Below are 21,972 nucleotides of genomic sequence, written 5' to 3'. Positions count from 1 at the left end.
ATATCCTCTTATATCTTATATATATATATATATATATATATATATCCTCTTATATCTTATATATATATATATATATATATATATATATATATATATATATCCTCTTATATCTTATATATATATATATATATATATATATATATATATATATATCCTCTTATATCTTATATATATATATATATATATATATATATATATATATATATATATATATATATATATATATATATATATATATATATATATATCCTCTTATATCTTATATATATATATATATATATATATATATATATATATATATATATATATATATATATATCCTCTTATATCTTATATATATATATATATATATATATATATATATCCTCTTATATCTTATATATATATATATATATATATATATATATATATATATATATATATATATCCTCTTATATCTTATATATATATATATATATATATATATATATCCTCTTATATCTTATATATATATATATCCTCTTATATCTTATATATATATATATATCCTCTTATATCTTATATATATATATATCCTCTTATATCTTATATATATATAATGTCACATGTTCAATAGACTAATCACAAAAAAATTTTAATATGTAAAAAAATAATATATAAATAAGATAATATTTTATATTATATATATATATATATATATATATATATATATATATATATATATATATATATTAATTTTTTTTTTTTTGTGATTAGTCTTTTGAACATGTGACCATCTTTGGGGCTGGAAAAAAAAAACAACCTCCCAAAATCCACCCTTTTGGCGGCCACTGGACACACGCCCCAAGAAGGTCTCTAATCTGGTTGCCATTGCCATTTAGAATATTGAGATCTGAGGCCATTAGAATGGACTTTGCCTTTAGCACAGCTGCAGAATGGATATTTTCGCAATACTTTTTCTGGAACAATGCTGCCCCTGGCTCCCTCTGGTTCTGCTGTCCTCAGCCAAAAGCCTAGGCGTTTGAGTCATGTGATCTCTAAAAGTTAAAAGGCAGGAAGCCATTGCTCTCAGAATTCTTCTCTGTCCTAGTTCAGTGTTGGCAGAGATCACGTGACCAAAGGTCCAGGCTCTTGTTGTGAGACTGACACTGGAGGGGAGCACCCAGCAGCAGTTTCTCCAGGAAAGTCTATCATTTTCTGTGGCTTCTGATTTTTCTCTGCCAAATAGTCAGCGTAGCTTTTCGTCAGGGTTCAGGTCCACGTTCGCTGGAGAGTCCGGCACTGGAGGGGTAAAGGAAGGAGGACTGGTCTTACCCCACTCCAAAACCATACCGCGGACACTCATATCTGAAGCATGTTGGCAGCGTGGGAGGCCCCCCCAAACCTCTCCCCTCCCGTCCCCGGCAGCCCGGACCTGTTTTCTATCAGCGGCAAATGTGTTTTTTTCCTCTCTGGTGTTCCTACGTTTCTGAAAACACGCGCTGACCAGAAGAAGAGTGGTGGGGGAGCCAAGGGGGAAAAAAAAAAAACTATAATTTTGCAATTGTAGGCTGCGAAATTAAATAACTCTTCGGCTGCCAAAAGAGGACAACCAAAAACGTTCAATATGAAGAGCTGTGAGGCCGCCTCTGGCGCGGATGGGGTTATTGCGTCCGTAATTCCAGGACTTTACTCCCGAGAGATCGCCGCCATATGATCTCACAATAAAAGTTTCATTTACGACCCGTGTAACGGTTTCCTTTGCTCTGTTCTCCCGTGAACGGCCGCTGGGCTGGCAGGTCCTCTTCCTTCCCCAGCTTCTCATCATGAAGCTATTTACTGGTCCCTCATGGTCCATGTGACCATTCGAGAGAGAGGCAGATCTCCGGGATAGTGGCCGCTAAGCTGCTGGATCATGTACTTCTGGGGTAAGTGCCACATGCTCTGGGTTAGGGGTCTCCCGCCGATCGCTTATTAAATTTGATCGCAAGCGCCTTGGTACAGTTGGGCGTGATTTGTCAGCTGGACCCCAAAGACACCCAAGGTGTCCAAATTCCGCTTTTTAGGAGGTTCGTAGCTGAAAATGTTTTGGGTCTTCTAAGGAAATGTTCATCTTTTCATCAGGGCTTTGGAAGCCAAATATGTAATATTGAATAAGTAATAGAAAATGTTTAAATGACTTAAATGAATCTACCTCTGGATGAACACTGGAGGATGAATGGGATTGATAGCAGCTGGTTTTGTTTGTAACAATGTAACAAAAAAAAAAAAAAACCTAGAAAATATTTAATATACATTCAACTCCAGTGTTCATCCAGAGGTAGCAATTCAATGGACAACAGACAGTTTTGTTTGTAACAATAAATAATGATTGGAAAATATTTGGTTTGACTGTTCTACCTCTGGATGAACACTGGAGGATGAATGGGATTGACATCAGCTGGCTTGGTTTGTAACTTTGTAACCACTAAACAACTATTTTAAATCCATTTGATTGACTGTTCTACCTCTGGATGAACACTGGAGGAGGAATGGGATGGACAGCAGCCGGTTTTAATAAAAAGCCATCAGAAAATATTTGATTGCTTTGAAACCTCCAGTGTTCATCCAGAGGTAGCAATTCAGTAGACATCAGATGGATTTGTTTGTAAAAATAAATGAGAAAATATTTGGTTGGATGGACATCAGCCAGATTTGCTTGTACCAACGTAACATTAAATAATTAAAAAAAAAAAAAAAATTGGTTGACTTTTTTGTAACCTTTTTAGCCTCCAGTGTTCATCCAGAGGTGGCAATTTGATGGACATCAGCCACTAATTATAAGAATATATTTAGATTGACTGTTCTACCGCCTGGAGTATGAATTGGATGGGCATCAGTTGGGTTTGTAACCATAAAAAAACAACTCTAAAATGTTTGCCTTTTACCCTCCAGTGTTCTTAGAGGTAGCATTTCGATAGACATCAGATGGTTTTTGTTTGTAACTTGGTAACCAATAAATAACTATTTCAAATTATTTGGTGGACTGCTCTACCTTTTTGGATGGGCACTGGGGGAGGAAAGGGATGGGCATTGGGGGAGGAAAGGGATGGGCACTGGGGGAGGAAAGGGATGGGCACTGGGGGAGGAAAGGGATGGGCACTGGGGGAGGAAAGTGATGGGCACTGGGGGAGGAAAGGGATGGGCACTGGGGGAGGAAAGGGATGGGCTCTGGGGGAGGAAAGGGATGGGCTCTGGGGGAGGGATGGGGAATGGACGCTGGGGGAGGAATGGGGAATGGACGCTGGGGGAGGAATGGAGAATGGACAGCAGCCAGTTTTGTTTGTAACAATGTAACATTAAAAATCCATCACAAAATATTTGATTGACTTAAAATCTCCAGTGTTCATCCAGAGGTAGCAATTCAATAGACATCAGATGGATTTGTTTGGAAAAGAAAATAGTTAGAAAATAATTGACTGGTCTACCTCTGGATGAACACTGGAGGATAAATTTGATGAAGCAGCCGGCTTTGTTTGTAATTTGTTTGTAATAATCCCTGCAATGTACAGAGATCACCAATAGGGGAATGTTTTTTTTTTTTTTTTTCTCAACAAGTGGAGTTACTCTTTCCTGTTCATACCTGAGCGCATTTCAGCTCGTAAAAAGCTCATCTCTGAAGTCTCAAAACGCCCAACAACCAAACTCCCATTCATTTCAATGGCCTCTGTTCACATCGGAGCGTTTTGTCTCCTAAAGCAAAACACCTTAAGCTCAAAGTACGAGATTCTTTGGCAGACTACAAGCGTTTTTGTTAGATTTCAATGCCTGCCTCCAAACGCCTGCAAAAAACGCCTGCAAAAAAAATCTGAAAATGATACTCAGGTGTGAATGGAATAACTATTACAAAATATCCACGGTATATATAAACCTCCACGGTTTATCCAGAGCCAGAAATAGATTTGTCTGTAATGATTTGGTTGACTTCCAACCTCCACTGTTTATCCAGAGGTAGCAAAGCTAACCAAATAATATCTAATAGTTATTTATTCTTAATTTGTTACCCAGTTACAAAAAAAAAAAACTGGCCAGTGTTCATCCAGTTCAACCTTCAGTGTTTATCCAGAGGTGGAAATTTCATGGCTATCAGCCATGTTGCAGTGAAACCAATAAATAATAATTAGAAAATATTTTGTTTGGCTGCTCTACCTCTGGGTGAACACTGGAGGATGAATGGGATGGACATCAGCCGGTTTTGTTTGTAACAATAAAAAACCATCAGAAAATATTTGACTTGTATCCTCCCAGTGTTCGTCCAGAGGTAGCAATTCAATAGACATCGGGCAGATTTGTTTGCAACAAATAGTTAGAAATTTGGTTGACTGGTCTACCTCTGGATGATGGTTGACTGGTCTACCTCTGGATGAACACTGGAGGATAAATGGGATGGACAGCAGCCAGTTTTGTTTGTAACATTAAATAACTATCACAAAATGTTTGGTTGAGTTTCCCTCCACTGTTTATCCAGAGCCAGCAATTTGATGGACATCAGCCAGATAGGCTTGTAACAATGTAACTTTAAATAACTTAAAAAAAAATCAATAAGGGCTCTTTCACACGGGCGATCCGATCAGATCCGCCTGTCAGTTTTTTAGGCGGATCTGATCGGATCCTCCATGCAGCTCTATGGGGCAGCGGATGTCAGCGGAGACACCTCCGCTGACACCCGCTGCCATCCGTATCCGATCCTGTCCGTGAAATCTAGACGGATGGAAACCCTATTTTTTCCATCCGTTCAGTGATCGGATCGGATGAGAGCGGACAGGCGGTCCGCTCTCATCCGATCCCCCCATAAAGGGCAGCGGGGGCTGAGACACCTCCCTCTCCGCAAGCGGAGACGGAGCTGTCATCCGCCGGCTCAGCGGGGATCGCGGATTGATCCCCGCTGAGCAACACGGATCCGCCTACGGAGGCGGACCGTGTGAAAGAGGCCTAAATATCTGTCTCACTTTCAACCTCCATTGTTTATCCAGAGGTAGCAAAGCTAACCAAATAATATTTATTAGTTATTTACTGTTACACAGTTACAAACAAAACTGGCCAATGTTCAACCCCTTGTTCATCCAGAGGTGGCAATTTAATGGACATCAGCCACTTTATGACAAAGTAACAATGATTAGAAATTATTTGGTTGACTGTTCTACTTCTGGGTGAACACTGGAGGGTGAAAGGAATGGACATCCATTGGTTTTGTTTAGAACAATAAAAAAAAAAAAAAAGAAAATATTTGAAATATAACCTCCAGTGTTCATCCAGAGGTAGCAATTCAATGGACATCAGACTGTTTTATTTGTAACTTTGCAACCATAAATAATTAGAAAATGATTTGGTTGACTGTTCTATCTCTGGGTGAACACTGGAGTGGGAATTGGATGGCCATCAGTTAGTTAGTTTTTTGTTTTTAACAATATGATATTAAGTAACGATTACATAACAGTTGGGATTTCTGCCTCTTGATGGACATCGGTCGGTTTTATTTTAAACCTTCTAACAAATTACAATAAAGCCCCTTTCACACGGGCTTTCCGCTCCGCCTGTCAGTTTTTCAGGTGGACCGGATCGGATGCTCCATACAGCCCTGTAGAGTGGTGGATGTCAGCGGAGACATCTCCGCTGCTATCCTATCCGGTCTGTGAAATCTGGGCGGATGGAAACTCTATTAGCCATCCGTCTGGAGGATCGGATGAGAACGGACAGGCTCAACCGATCTCCCCATAGAGGACAGCGGGGATCTGACAGCTCTGTCTCTGCACACAGAGTGGAGACGGAGCTGTCATCCGCCTGCTCAGCGGGGATCTGCGGAGCGATCCCCTGCTGAGCAGAACGGACTCCGTCGGGCGCACCGCCCGTGTGAAAGGAGCCTAAGGGATGATCTATTTGGTTTGTGTTTATACTTCTGGACCAAAATTAGAGCTCAGAGGGCAAACCTAATGTAAATCTGTTTTATATGTAACATTAAAGTAGATGTATTCCCTGACTGAGCGCTGGCTTACACTGATGCGATGTGGGAAACGCACAAGATTTGCTGCGCCTGCGTTTCCCTGCTTTGCATAGCACTGTATATCTGATCTGCTGCTGGTGTCAATGTTAGATTAACGTCACCTCGAAAAAGATTGCAAAATGCAGTGCGATTGCCATAATCTCATTGCACGGGTGTGTAGGTCGGCGGTGGTTTGGCGCTACGGTCGGCGGTGGTTTGGCGCTACGGTCGGCGGTGGTTTGGCGCTACGGTCGGCGGTGGTTTGGTGCTACTGTTGGTGCTACGGTCGGCGGTGGTTGGAGCTACTGTTAGCGGCTGTTGGCGCTCCTGTCAGGATTAGTATTTGTAGCAAGTGTGAACTTATTCTGATCTCAATGTAAGCTTCAATCTTCATTAGAAGCTGCGACAAGCCGGAGACGCCTCATTTCCTGGAGAAAGTCCGGCAGCATCATTATTGCTCCTGAGCCTGACCGTCCCTGGCTCCTCCCCTTTCAGTTCCGCAAGTGGGCGATACCTATGCAAATAGTCTGCCAAGGACTGCCTACTCCTCCACACTGGCAGTCTATTAGCATAACTCCTCCCACTGCTTGCATCAGGACTTGGGGCTTTTGAGAGAAGTACTGAGGCAGGGTGCTGTGATGTTTTCAGGAAGCTAATGTACTGCCCCCTGCTGGCCCCTCCCACCAGCCATGATCTGTCAGCATTGCATAGAGAAGTGCAGGGACCCAGTGAATGTCATTGGGTCTAAAATAAGGAATGCAATGAAACCGGTCTTATTCAGAAATCTCATTATTGTTTTGAAGAGGGCGGGAGGGGGGAACCAGGGAAAATGAAATATAAACAGATTAAACTTCAGCTTTCGGTTGATCCAGAAAAAGTAGAAAATACACGGAATTCTTTCTTTCCCCCACTTCTGTTCTATGCTTGGCATGGATTCTTGGCTCAGACATGGATGCTCAATGCAGCCAAGGATCTCATTTGTTAGAAGTGGGATAGCCTGGCCTCTGTAAGTCTCATGAACTTGGGGGCGTGGCCTGCTAGCAGAATATATATGTTAATAACGCTGTATGCTGGGCGCTGCCATTTTTGTTACAAAGTAACAGCGACAGATATTTTGTGTATGAACTGTACTGAGGACTTTGAAAACATGATCCTTTATATGTTCAATTACTTCAGTGAGCAATGCAAACTTTGTATGGACTGTCCCTTTAAGTAGTGGTTTAGGTCCATTACACATGACCAGTATGGAGTGCGCGTGCCCGGTGCAGCGCCATGGGTGTGGACAGGGTGTGGCCTGGGTTGTGAGTCGCTCTCAGCTGCCTCCACTTCTCTATTGAGCGGGGAGGAAACGTGGATGACATGATGTTTTACCGAGGAAACAGCTGCCTTTCCCCCCTCTTAAAGGGGAAGTGACAGATTATTTTTATAAAGTGCACTTTTCTGGCTGGCTGTTGTAACTTTTTTGACATGAAGGTGATCGCAGACGCCATCAGACTGGGCGCTAAGCCTCCTTTACTTGACTTGACGCACCGGCCGTTGGGATGACGGAGGGGTGCTTTTAAGATTTTAACAGGCGCGTGTTTTTTTTTATTCTTAATTTTAAAAAAAAATCATCATTTTAATAGCATTATTGATGATGATGATAACCAAAATAATAGAAATAAAATATTTTTGTTATCAATATAATAATAGAAATAAAATATATTTTTATCAATAATGGTAACCAAAATAATAGAAATAAAATATATTTTTGTTATCAATAATGGTAATAACCAAAATAGTAATAAAATATTTTTTTGCTATAATAATAATAATGGTAATAACCAAAATAATAGAAATATTTTTATTACCAATAATGTTAAAACAATAGTATTAAAATATTTTTGTTACTTTAATAATTATTATTACCGATAATGGTAACAAAATATTTTATTACTATTGTTTTAACATTATTGGTAATAAAAATATTTCTATTATTTTGGTTATTACCATTATTATTATTAGAGCAAAAATATTTTATTACTATTTTGATAGTTTTTGGTGAAAATATTAAAAGTAATCAAAATATTAGTAATAAAATGTTTGTTACTATTACCAATTATGTTAATCAAAATAATGGTAATAAAATTTCTGCTACGATTACTTATTATGCATGCATTGCTCTCTCTTTCTCTATGATTTAGAAAGTATTAAGCACTGGATCTGTGTCACAGCCAGGAAACTAGCATTTTCAAAAGCTAAAGTTGGTTATGGGAGCCGGCGTGCTTACCCCTTTAAGAGGAAAATACAAGTGGCGCTATTTTATTAATTAACCCCCCCTCCCCCCCCCAATCATCCCGTCTGGCCTCTGGAATTGGCAGTAGCTGAACGCTCTGTACTTGTTAACACTCCGCTGGATCTGAGAACAATTACATGGAAAGCGTATTCGCAGCATCTGTATTCAATCCGCCCGGCCGCCATTGATCACCTATGTACATGGCGTGACTGTAAACTTCCCAGCGTAACCTGGCCATCCGTATATTACAGAGTACGGCCGAACACACAGCCAGGCCATCTGGGGCCTGAGCAACTCTATTAACTACCAATATATCCTTGCCTGAAAATGCCGGTCGCCTGGCTGTCTTTTTTGGAATGAATACTCTACTACAGTGATCCTCAAGCCACGGCCCTCCAGCTGTTGCAAGTACTGCACATCCCATGAGGCATTGTAAAACTCTGGCATGATGGGACATGACTAGGCATGATGGGAATTGTAGTTCCTGAACAACTGGAGGACCATAGTTCGGAGACCCCCTGCTCTAATAAAATAAATGTTTTCTGGCCCAGTAATAGGTAAAGTCTGAGCAAAGATGGGACTCCTTTTCTGCTAGCTTGATGGCCAGGCAGCGAGCATTTTTGAAAAGGTGGTCAGCAATGGCTCCATCTAGTGGCCACTCCTTAGGCTGCATTCACATGTCAGCGTATTGATCGCGGGCAGAATTGGCGCGATTCCGCCCGCGATCCGGAAATCATTGCAAATCGTGGGACGCCTGTGCGTTGCCCGTGATTTGCAATAGCACCCCAAACGCTGGGCGATGTTGCCGTGATTTCCGCCTGCCGAATCGCGGTAACATCGCGCTAAAAAAATTGTGGGACGCATTACGCTCCAAAGAAGCTCTTGTACTTTTTTGGGCGTAATGCGTCCCGCAATTTTTTTAGCAGGCGGAAATCGCGGCAACATCGCCCAGCGTTTGGGGTGCCATTGCAAATCGCGGGCAATGCACAGGCGTCCAGCAATTTACAATGATTTCCGGATCGCGGGCGGAATCGCGGCGATTCTGCCCGCGATCAATACGCTGACATGTGAATGCAGCCTTAGATCTCCATTTCTAAAGGAGGTTTAACCTCCCTGGTGGTAATCCCGAGTGTGGCTCAGGGGTTATTAGTACCAAAAGCGGTAACCCCGATCCACACTCGGGGGGGGGGGGGGGGGTTACCCTGTAGTGAAACTTACCTTGTCCCTACGATCCCCTGATGTCCTCCATCCGATGCCAGCATCCGTCTTCCGGGTTCCCTTCCCTTCGGGCGCCGTGACGCAGGGGGCCGAACCCGGTGGCAAATTAAAAAAAATAAATAAAAAAAACATGACATGATGCATTGTAATCTGTATCGAACCATTCATCTGTTTTGTCCCTAGTGCTTTTTTCCAGTGCTCTGCCTGCACTTTTATGGTTTTATTCCTTTTTTATTAATTTTTTTTATTAGTTTATCAATTTTATTTTTATAGATATAGGGGCTGCAGGCTCCTGGGGAGAGCAGATATAGGGACTGCAGGCTCCTGGGGAGAGCAGATATAGTGAATGCAGGCTCCTGGGGAGACCAGATATAGGGACTGCAGGCTCCTGGGGAGAGCAGATATAGGGACTGCAGGCTCCTGGGGAGAGCAGATATAGGGACTGCAGGCTCCTGGGGAGACCAGATATAGGGACTGCAGGCTCCTGGGGAGAGCAGATATAGGGACTGCAGGCTCCTGGGGAGAGCAGATATAGTGAATGCAGGCTCCTCGGTTTAGTAACACTTCAGGTTTATTACATGTACTTGTCTCTCTATCAGCACAAAGCTATAGGTTCCCTTTAAGCAGACCTGACCTCGCTGTTGGCGGAGACGCGGTGAACGTCAAGTCTGCTCTGCGCTGGGGCTGCTGACACCTGGCTGGAAGGCCGCACATCTGGAATGCTCCATCCCTTCCCTGTCACAATGACAGGAGCAGCTGCGGGGAAGCGGGAAGGCTTTCTGGTCCATGTGAGGTTTTCATTGCACCCTGAAGGCTGGGAGGGGAGTGCATTGATCAGCCAGCGAATCCTGTACACACCCTCAGCAGGGCTCAGTGTTGTGCGTTCCATTCCCCCACCTTCCGAGTTACGCTTGCTGGATATTTTCATCTGTTCTTTATTTCTTTAAAGTGGAACTTTTTTCCTTAAAAAAAAAAATCTTCCATTGCCCCCCCCCCCCCCCCCCCACACTGCAAGGGTTACTGCTTAAGTCTAGGGGTCAAAGCATTAACTGTAATACTTAATTTATTCCCACCTGCCCCAGACAATGCTCCAAGTAGTAGGCCAACCTTCACTGTGTTTGCAAACAGCACAGAACGATCGGTCTTGCATTGTACCTGATGTCAGAGTCCGACTGCTACAGGCTGGGTGAAGGAGAGTAAAACTGGTAGCCAATCAGGTGTGCTGTGTGCACATATGTTAACAAGGACCATGCTGCTAGGAGGGACAGAGCAGAGTGAGTGGAAGGATATCCTGATCAGTCTTCTGCTGCTCACTTACTATCCAGGCAGTAGAGAGTAAATGCCACTGTGATCTTTAACTGTAAGTGGTGCCGTTTATCCAGATGTGCTTTGTGACAAAGCTGTATAAAATCCTAGAGCTGGATAGATGAAAGTATAAATTCTTTAGGCCGACCATGTGGGTCCTATTTATATAGTTCTTCTGTGTATTTAGCAGTTTATCTAAATTTTAATTCTCATTTGTGTGTGTGTGTGTGTGTGTGTGTGTGTGGTTTTTTTTTTTTATGATTTTTTTTATTATTTATATATATATATATATATATATATATATATATATATATATATATATATATATATATATATATATATATATATATATATATATATATATATATATATATATATATATATATATATATATATATATATATATAAATATATTATTATCACTGTTTAATGCAGTTCACTTGATTGAGAAAATTAAAATATAAATATTTTTAATTTAATTTTACATATATTTAATTTTAAATATATTATAAATTTTATATCTTAAAGCGATCAGTGTTTAGGGAAAATAATTAGGGAAGAAACAGCATCATACCATTTTTTTTTTTTTTTTAATTCCCTGCCGTGGAGTATATTTTCTGTAGATTGCTACAATTTTTTTTTTACAATTATTTATTTTAATTTGTCACTATGGATTGTAACATGAAATCTGGCTGTTTCCTTTTATAGTCTCCATTTGTAATTTGCCCCTTTTTTTGGTTCTTTAAAGAATAGTCCAGCCTCAGGGCTGCAGTAAAACAATTGGGTTAAGGCCGTCCTGATGCTTTGCAGTTTAGACCACATGAAATATATTAAGCCAAATCTGTGATACCGATTCACTGAACTTTCTCTTCTTTCTCTTTGCAGCCAGCACCGGTTTGATGGCGAACTCCTCCCCGCCCTTTATGGGCAGTTTCCTGAGCAGCAGCCTGGGCTCACCGGCAGCCTCCGCGCACCCTGCCGCAGCCTCCTCCTCCCCATCGGAAACCGCCTACAGGGGGCCCCATGGGGCCAGCGCCTCCCAGATCTGGTTCTCACACTCCCATGAAGGTCAGTAATAAAAGCTTTGGCCTGTGCTGTGGAAAATGTAATTGCTGATGGACTTGATTGTGTGCCTAGAGATTTCTTCTGGCCTCCATCTGTGTTGTCTGTCATGAGCTAATCCTGAAAAGGAGGCGGGTTCATATGGTATGTTCTTCAGCGATATGTCATAGAGTTGTGTTATATCCAGTGGACGGGTCCTGTTGTGTAGTCGTGTGGCCCCATCTAGTCCTACTGCAATGGAAATGGTCTTGTTCTGAGTTGATCGGTCCTTGTTAGGTCATGTATGCTATTTTGTTCTTTAATTGGCATGTAAGATCACTTAATATTTAGCGCAAACATTTTTTAGTGTGCCTATCTCCATATCATCATATTGTCCTATCGGATGGAGTATGCTATGAACTTGATTTTTAGTAGAATGGACCTTCCATTTGATGCCTGCATAGTACTGGGACCAGCACCCTTTAACATGACACCAATGATCTATTTAGCCCTTTGCAAGGTATGCATTCTGACCATTGAGGCGTTCGTTCCAATGACCCCCAGTGTAGCGGGCGTTGTTCCCGCTGACCTCCAATGTAAGGGGTATTGTTCCCACTGACCTCCAATGTACGGGGCATTGTTCCTGCTGACCTCCAATGTAAGGGGTGTTGTTCCCGCTGACCTCCAATGTAAGGTGTATTGTTCCCACTGACCTCCAATGTAAGGGGCATTGTTCCCGCTGACCCCCCAATGTACGGGGCATTGTTCCTGCTGACCTCCAATGTAAGGGGTGTTGTTTCTCGCTGACCCCCAATGTAAGGGGCGTTGTTCCTGCTGACCCCCCAATGTTGTCCTATCAGATGGAGTATGCTATGCTTCTCTATAGAGATGCCAGAACTTGATTTTTGGTAGAATGGACCTTCCATTTGATGTAAGGGGTATTGTTCCCACTGACCTCCAATGTAAGGGGCATTACTCCCGCTGACCCCCCAATGTAAGGGGCGTTGTTCCCCCGCTGACCCCCCAATGTAAGGGGCGTTGTTCCCCCGCTGACCCCCCAATGTAAGGGGCGTTGTTCCCCGCTGACCCCCCAATGTAAGGGGCGTTGTTCCCCGCTGACCCCCCAATGTAAGGGGCGTTGTTCCCCGCTGACCCCCCAATGTAAGGGGCGTTGTTCCCCGCTGACCCCCCAATGTAAGGGGCGTTGTTCCCCTGCTGACCCCCCAATGTAAGGGGCGTTGTTCCCCCGCTGACCCCCCAATGTAAGGGGCGTTGTTCCCCCGCTGACCCCCCAATGTAAGGGGCGTTGTTCCCCCGCTGACCCCCCAATGTAAGGGGCGTTGTTCCCCCGCTGACCCCCCAATGTAAGGGGCGTTGTTCCCCCGCTGACCCCCCAATGTAAGGGGCGTTGTTCCCCCGCTGACCCCCCAATGTAGGGGGCGTTGTTCCCCCGCTGACCCCCCCCCCAATGTAGGGGGCGTTGTTCCCCCGCTGACCCCCCAATGTAAGGGGCGTTGTTCCCCCGCTGACCCCCCCCCAATGTAGGGGGCATTATTCCCGCTGATCCACTAACACATTAGTTTAGGGGTTCCTCAAGACTTGAAAGTTTTTAGGGGTTCCTCTGGGAGAAAAGGGTTGGGTAAGGCTGGCATGAAGTATGGAAAAAAAAAAAGCAAGACTCTAGACCCAATCAGAATACAGTTATAAGCCTAGAGTCTAATCTTTATCCTCCTGGCTAATGGTTGGGCTATGTATTGCCATTGCGTCCTTTGGTCGGGTCACGTTGGGGGGGGGGGGGGGGGGGAGTACAGTTTTGGTATCTTTATGAAAATGTAGTCTTAGAATAATGGACTGGCCTTGATAAGCGCCCCTCCTTCTCCCATCCAGCCCCAGGGATATGTATCCACAATCTCCAAATCCCATCGTAGCCGCTGTGCGCGTTCTGTCAGCGTCCTCATCTCTCACCTGTTCTTTATGGAATCTTAACTATAAAACTTGTCTAAACTTTGGGCCTACAGTCAGCCGCCCTCATGTCCTCTCCAGAAAGAAAACCTGCTTGGCGGCATTGTCTGTGCAGGGGACACCTGCAGGCTGCGGCTCCATCCAATCGTCTGCAGGCTGAGAGCAGATAACCTCTGACCCCGTGCAGAGTGCGCCGCAGAACAATACTTATTATTCTATTCATCTTTCCTAAGAAGATAATTAAAGAGGAGCTGAAGTCCAGATAACCATCTCAGGTTGTGTGACTGAGTCTGCTCATCATGCACAGTGCAGCTCGCAGCAGCCTCCAGGGCCGGGGGAGAGGGGTGGGAAAATCTAATTATTATCATACAGGATCTATATAGCTGCAACAAATCATTGGATCCAATTGTGAACTCTAAAATATGTGATATTAGAATGAAAATGATCACAGCTGAATACTGAAACAATGTATACTTCAAATGAAATGGCAACACATGTTTGGAGGGGGGCGGGGCCAAGGGTCTTTTAGTAGCTTTACAATCGGCATGAATGAATTCCTGACCTGTAACAATATACAGCAAGATTGTTCAGAAAAGTTACATTTCTAATCATTTTAAACAACCAGCTTTGAGCTCCAGTTCAGTGACATTGCCTCGGCTCCAGTCTGCTGCAAGCTGTGAACCTCAGTCTCTGCCTTAAAGAGGAACCCACCATACATACAGTTCATTCAAACCGTACCTTTTTTGAGTTTATATAACAAATTTCAAGGAGTGGAAACTGCATTTATTTTTCAACCTACTCCCCTGCTACCTTTTTTACACCTACCCCAGCGTTTAAAGTGGGATTAAACTCCCATGTATGATTTTTACCGATAGGAACTGAAAATATCTCCTAAAGGCGCATCGGCGCATGCGCTGGAAGGAGCGGCATCCCCGTGCGTTTGCTTCAGAGCTGTAATGTAAATGCAACCCAGCGTGAATGCCAGGACAAGGCCATCCAGAGCCCAGGGGGACCATGCCAAATTCTGAGCATTATGGGTCAGTGAAAAGCCACTCCCCTGAGAAATGTCACCCTGTTCTGTGCCCCCTCTGAGAAATGTTACTTGTCCCCTGGGCCCCCCCCCCCTTTTAGAAATGTCACTGTGTCCCCTGGGCCCCCCCCCTTTTACAAATGTCACTGTGTCCCCTGGGCCCCCCCCTTGAGAAATGTCACTGTAAACCCTGGGCCCCCCCCCGAGATGTCACTGTGTTCCCTGCCCCCATACCCCCCTGTGAAATGTTGTTGCTGTGTCCCATACCCCCCTGAGAAATGTCACTGTGTCCCATGCCCCCCCTAAGAAATGTTGTCACTGTGTCCCATGCCCCCCCCCTGAGAAATGTCACGGTGTCGCATGCGCCCCCCCCCCCCCTGAGAAATGTCACGGTGTCGCATGCCCCCCCCCCCCCCCCCCGAGAAATGTCACTGTCCCATGTCCCCCCCCCCCCCCCCCATCCCTACTGACACACATTGCACTGGCACAGCACACTGTTGTCACCATCAGGAAGCTGTTCCAGTGCAATTTGCACCTGATGGGCCATTGGGGAAAAAAATGAATCTCAGCACAGCAATAAAAAACCTGCCAGGGGCTCTAAAGTTGACCCACTTCATTCAAAGAAAAGAAATTCCTGGACATACTTATTAATTTGCTACGTTACTGAGGAATTCATTCGAATGCCATATCCACGTTGTTGTTGTTGTTGTTTTTTTTACATAAAAATTGTTTCGGAATATTTTCCTCCTCCCTCACAATCTCCGCACACTGCTGACTAATAATACCAATATTAAATTCTGCGCACGAGAATCCGGCATTCCACCAAATACCGACTCCACTTTGCATATTTCCTCTGTCTTCCCTTTTGTGGTCGGGATTTGCCAGGCCCAGGAGCGCGGCGTTGTGGAATCTTGGCGATTTATGTCTCGCTCTCGGCTGTTCGGCGTTTTGTTTTGTATTGTGTAACAGCTACTCGTGTTTGACCTGAGTGCATTGTGTCTAAATCTTGTATCCGTCTCCTCGCTCTCTTTGTACGCTCCTTCCGCGGACAGTTCCCCCCCCCCCCCCCTGCATGCGCAGCGTAGGATGGGGGGGGGGTAGCCTTGGCGTGAATCGAGCCAGTTGGCATCTTTTCAGACTAGCAGCCGGGCATGGTGCCAAGGCTTGCAGCCAATATCACCTCCGATCTCACTTTCTTTAACTCTGCGTGTTTCTGTCTCTCGGTGATTGAACTAATTTGGGAAGATTCGGGGAATGGCAGAGGAGAAAAAAGGCCCAGCCCTTAACTGTTTGTTTGCTTTTTTTTTATCTGATGCGGCACTTTTGTCTGTTGGCTATAAAAGAGTTAACAAGACCTTGTAAATGAAATGCTTGCATTGTGGTTGACTTTTTGCGTCTTTATTACGTTTGTTGGCCGTCTGGAATGTAGAGGGTTTAGCCTTTTGCATTTTCTAAAACTTGCTGGCAATGACCTCAAATGCTCCACTCAGACCTCCCTCCCAGGCAGTTCTGCTTACCACCTGTTTACTAGGTTGGCCTGTCTGCTCCGTCTACACTTGCCGGCCACTAGTGCCTACTAGCAACTGTTTTACGGGGTCCAGGTAGCTGTAGCCTGAGCACTGTTTGGTTTCCTTTAGCCTGCCTTAAGTCGGGACTGAACCGTCGCATATTCTTTACTGGAGGCCAATGATTATCCAAAGCTGATCTTGAAGAAGACAGTCCGCGGTGTCCTCAAGGCCTGTTTACGAGGCTTTCCAGAAGCGCAGGGAAAAATTTATTACTGGAAGGCCATTTTCTCTATCGCTCATTGACAGACGTAGTACCCGCCCCTCTATCATTGAGTTGGGTTGGGTTAAATTCTCTGTACTGCTTTAAAACAGAACTGATTCCCTGTAGCAGAGAGAGGGAGGATATACCCTCAGGGACTGCCCCTAAGGTGGAGCCAGCACGTTTTGTCTTTCTGCCTAGTCCTACTCCTGCGGAGACAACATAACCCAGCTCTTGAGAATCAAGAAGACTACGTCTGTCAATGAGCTTAAGAGAAAAGGATTTTACGGTAAGATCTTACAAAAATCCATTTTTTACAAATGTGGGAGTCAAAGACCACCTTGCATGGTAGAGGGTCAACCCAAGACTGATATAGTTATATAGATATGTGTGGCTTTTTTGAAAATGTTATCTTTGAGTCCAATGGTTATCCAAAGCCAGTCTTTGTCACTTGAAGAAGCCATACCATGGTGTCCTCAAGGCCAGTCCATGGTGTCCTCAAAGCCAATTCATGATACTGAGGGCTGGTAGGTTCAGAGATTCTTAGAAGCCAACGAAAAAAAAAATGGCAATTGGAAGGACAACAAACATGGGACCCAAAGACCTCAGTTGCATGGCTAGACTGTAACGATCATATATGTGGGTGTATTTGGCTTTCTCTAGTCTTATGTTCTGAAGTCCAATTGTTATCCAAAGATGGTCTTTGCCACTTGAAGAAAGACCATCCATGATGCTGAGGACTGGTAGCTACAGAGCGCAGGGGAAAACAGGCAATTGGAAGGGCGTTACTACAAACCTGAGGTGCAAAGACCTTCGTTGCGTGGTAGAGGGTCACATCTAAAGTGTAATGGTTGTGTGTGTGTGTGTGTGTGTATGTATGTATATGTGTGTGTGTTTGGCTTTCTTTAGCCTGTCTTAAAGAGCATTGGGTTTTCAAATCACTACTGCACCTTTTTATGCAGCCTTCACTGGAGACCAATGGTTATCCAAAGCCAGTCGTCTTCAGTTGAAGAAAGCTCAGCAATGATGAGTGCTGGTAGCTTCAGAGCTTTATGGATGTGCAGGAGAAAGGAACTGGTCGGAGGGGCATTGTTGTCCTCATAGTTAGAGGCGGGTTTCATCTGGATAGTTATGATCACAGCTCTAAATTAATACCGCCATTGGGTCACCATTGCTGAACTCCTTTTCTTTATTTTGCTAATGGTTCTCCAGGTGGCTACACTCACTCATCCGCTGACTCTATAGAGGGAATGGTTGTCACCCAGACTAGACTACACAGCATTTGAAATGAGAAGATCTCTGCATTCCTGGCAGGATCAGTTTGCATTTTCTGTTCTTTCTGAAGAACTACCTGAAAATAAAAAATGCATCCACTGCTTCTAGGGACTTCAATATTTTACACTTCCTTTCTTAGGTTTATTATTTTATTTCAGGTACTTGTATAGCGCTGTCAATTTACACAGCGCTTTACATATACATTAAACATTCACATCAGTCCCTGCCCTCAAGGAGCTTACAATCTAAGGTCCCTAACTCACATTCACATACATACACAGTAGGGCCAATTTTGAACAGGCTCCAATTAACCTACCAGCATGTCTTTTGGAGTTTAGAAAGCTTTAAAGATGCCTGTGAATTGGCAATTAGACTGTGCATTTTTTGCAAAGTGCAATTGCGCTCTGCAAGTGCATTTTCTCCAGAGCTTAGTAAATGAGGTGAGGCTTCACTTTGCAAAGAGTACTCAATCAAGTGCAAGGAAAACAAAAAAATGATTTCACATGATTGGATGACGGAAGTCGGTAGAGCTTCTCACTTGCTAAGCGCTGAAGCAACTGCACTTGCAGAGTGCTCAGTCTATTTGCCTTTAGTTAATCAACCCCAATGTCTTTACACAGCACAGTGGCGCCACCCATTTTGGGTTGGAGTGGATACTTAAGGGCCTTCTGGCTACTTATGCTGATCAAGGACAGTAGCATCAAGGCCCCCTTGGTTCCCTTCTCTGCCCCCTTGGTTCCCTTCTCTGCCCCCTTGGTTCCCTTCTCTGCCCCCTTGGTTCCCTTCTCTGCCCCCTTGGTTCCCTTCTCTGCCCCCTTGGTTCCCTTCTCTGCCCCCTTGGTTCCCTTCTCTGCCCCCTTGGTTCCCTTCTCTGCCCCCTTGGTTCCCTTCTCTGCCCCCTTGGTTCCCTTCTCTGCCCCCTTGGTTCCCTTCTCTGCCCCCTTGGTTCCCTTCTCTGCCCCCTTGGTTCCCTTCTCTGCCCCCTTGGTTCCCTTCTCTGCCCCCTTGGTTCCCTTCTCTGCCCCCTTGGTTCCCTTCTCTGCCCCCTTGGTTCCCTTCTCTGCCCCCTTGGTTCCCTTCTCTGCCCCCTTGGTTCCCTTCTCTGCCCCCTTGGTTCCCTTCTCTGCCCCCTTGGTTCCCTTCTCTGCCCCCTTGGTTCCCTTCTCTGCCCCCTTGGTTCCCTTCTCTGCCCCCTTGGTTCCCTTCTCTGCCCCCTTGGTTCCCTTCTCTGCCCCCTTGGTTCCCTTCTCTGCCCCCTTGGTTCCCTTCTCTGCCCCCTTGGTTCCCTTCTCTGCCCCCTTGGTTCCCTTCTCTGCCCCCTTGGTTCCCTTCTCTGCCCCCTTGGTTCCCTTCTCTGCCCCCTTGGTTCCCTTCTCTGCCCCCTTGGTTCCCTTCTCCGCCCCCTTGGTTCCCTTCTCTGCCCCCTTGGTTCCCTTCTCTGCCCCCTTGGTTCCCTTCTCCGCCCCCTTGGTTCCCTTCTCTGCCGCCTCTGCTCTCATTGGAAATTCTTCAAGCAAAATTGGAAATTCTTCAAGCAAATATCCCCTACAGCAGTTCTGGGTGGATTGTCCCTTTTTAGGGAAGGGGCAGTGCTCTGTTTTTGTCCCAACCTGCGTTCCATTGCAAGGCATAACCTTGGGATTTTTTTTTTTTTGGAAGGATGAGTGATCCAGTTTTTTGTCTGTGTTCATATCCTGCAGCTCCAATCCTCCCACCTCTTTCACACACCCTTCGCAGGCTCGTAGAGTTACAGATCAACCCTCACATCTGCTGCGGATCCGTTCCCAGCGAGCGCTTCCTGCAGCCCGGCCTTCCACGCCGCCCAGCACTGCCAGCCAAACTGGCAGGGGATTTTTTTTTTTTCCCCCCCTTTCTTTAACCCCGTCGAGTTTTTGACCTGAAAGTCTTGTAAGCTCCATGCCAGCTGCCTCATTAAAGGGCAGCGCTTCCCCAGCCTCTCGCACAATTGGATATGCACGTGCCGCTGGAGACGTGTGGCTGCCCGTTTCCTCTTTTGTCACCGGCGCTGTTACACAATGGCCATTTGTAGCTCCGCCAGTCATTAAAGGGACAGTCAATACCATTGAAATGGTTATTAAAATCCAACTGCAGCCAAATTTATAAATCTATTCTAAAAATATATATTGTATTTTGTCTGTATATTGTATCTTTTAATACATTTTATATTTAGTTTTGTATCTCTATTGGGGAGATTTTCTTTCATTTCCTGTCCCTGTGACACCTGTGTAAGTAATTGAGGGTGTGGTAGTCATCTGCACATAGCCACCAATGAAAGAACTGCACCTTACGTATTCTGACTCCCCTCTCCCCCCCTTCCAAAACATCAAAATAACTTATATTCCCCCCCCCCCACACCCTAACCCCACAATGCATTAAATAATTTTCAGTAATAATCACTTGGGAGCATGGCCAGTACAGTCAGTGTCGCCTCATGGTGGCCAATAAAGTGGGTGTCCCTTTACAGTGTATAGTGTCACCTTTTTGCACAGGATATGACCTGGGGGGGGGGGGGGTTGCATTGGAAAAAATCGGGGGGAAGGGGGGGCGATTACATTGGAAAAAGTCAGAGTACAAGAAGCCAGAGTCAGTGGCAGGCTTTATAACCCCCCCCCCCAATTCTCCCTTCTTTGGTGGTCAGTGGCAGGCTTTAATACCCCCCCCCCCACACACACACACACTTCTGGGACCTTTTAATACCCCCCCCCCCTCAGCAATGGTGGACAGCAGCAAGCTTCAGTAACCCCTCTCCCCATATTCCCTACCCCAGCATTGGTGGTCAGTTGGACAGCAATAGTCCTAAGCCCCCCCCCCCCCCCAGCAATAATATACCCTTCCCTCAGCATTGTAGGTCAGTGGAGAGCTGTAATTCTAACCTCCCCCAGCATTGATGTACTTCACCACCCCACCCCCCTGAATTACTGGGGTATTTAATAGCACCCCCCCCCCCCAGAATTATGTACTTACCTGTACACACGCCCTGACTGGGGCCCGAACAATAATTGCACTTTTGCAATTATTATGACAGTTCCTGGAAGTACTGGGAACAGGGAGTATTCTATCATCTGCAGCATTTACATCAAATTATAATAAATGTTCGATTCGCTACCCATATTTGTATATAGCACCAACATATAAAGTGGTGCTTTAGGGAATACAGTAAATCATTTGTGTCAGTCCCCCGCCCCTTCGCCTGTCCCAAAGGAGTGCGCCACCCAAATTCCCATCATGATCGTGTAACCAGTATGTTCCTGGGTTGTGTAAGGAACCTGGAGCACTCTGGGTAAATCTCGCCCCCCCCCCCCCCCAACCCAGAGAGAATTGTGCAAACTCCATGCAACCAAGAATTCCGCACATCCAATCTTGATGGAAAGGGGAACTGAAATGCTTTGATTGACAGTTTAGGTCTCCATGCATCTTCCTGACCTGTCAGCTCGCTGGCCATGCACAGGGCCCCGGGACAAGGGGTTGGCAGGAGGGGGCGGCTGCCCTGGGCACTGTGGTATCGTGAGAGGTGGGGGGAAAGCACAGCATAGAGATTGTGGGAAGGAGATTAGTGTTGGGAGGGGGACTTTGGGGGCAGTAGGAGGGGAAATTTGGGGGGATGCTAGGAGTTGTGATTTGGGGGGGATTGGGGAAGACGCTTTGTGCTAGAAGGTTGGCTTTGGGGGGCTTGTGCCAGAATAAGTGATATGGTGGAGGGGATTTGTGCTAGGAGGGGAAATTTTTTCTTTGGGTGGGGGGGGAGGGGTATTTGTGCTAGAAGGGCAAATTTGGGGGGAGGGAGATTTGTGCTAGGAGGGTGGATGGGGAAATTTGTGCTGGGAGGGGGGGACTTGGAGTGGGGGGGATGTATACTGGGAGGGTAAATTGGAAGGGTAGGGGATTGGTGCTAGGAGTGATTTTTTTTTTGGGGGTCGATTTGTGCGAGGGGGGATGGGGGGGGGCAAAGATTTGTGCTGGGAGGGGGGATTTCATGAGGGGGAGTGGATTTGTCCTGGGAGGAATTGATGTACTCACTTTTTTAGGGATGATTTTTGTTGACCTAATGCTCATACATTTTGGGGGGTGGGGGGCGCACATTGGCATGTTCGCCTTGGGCTC

The 21,972-nt window shown here is 45.2% G+C and overlaps 1 protein-coding gene across 1 annotated transcript in view; it reads left to right on the top strand.

Annotated features, from left to right (window-relative positions):
- Positions 1-21,972, top strand: part of BAHCC1 (BAH domain and coiled-coil containing 1) — a 187,559-nt gene that overhangs the window by 58,839 nt on the left and 106,748 nt on the right. The window contains exon 3 of the mRNA XM_082272320.1: positions 11,661-11,843. Within this exon, the coding sequence (XP_082128446.1) occupies positions 11,661-11,843 (183 nt within the window). The remainder of the gene's footprint in view (positions 1-11,660; positions 11,844-21,972) is intronic.

The sequence above is a fragment of the Pelophylax lessonae genome, assembly GCF_965119305.1.
Source record: "Pelophylax lessonae genome assembly, chromosome: 11".
Classification (NCBI taxonomy): domain Eukaryota; kingdom Metazoa; phylum Chordata; class Amphibia; order Anura; family Ranidae; genus Pelophylax; species Pelophylax lessonae.
The sequence above is the reverse complement of the archived record's forward strand: the minus strand, read 5'-3'. Positions and strand labels throughout refer to the sequence as shown.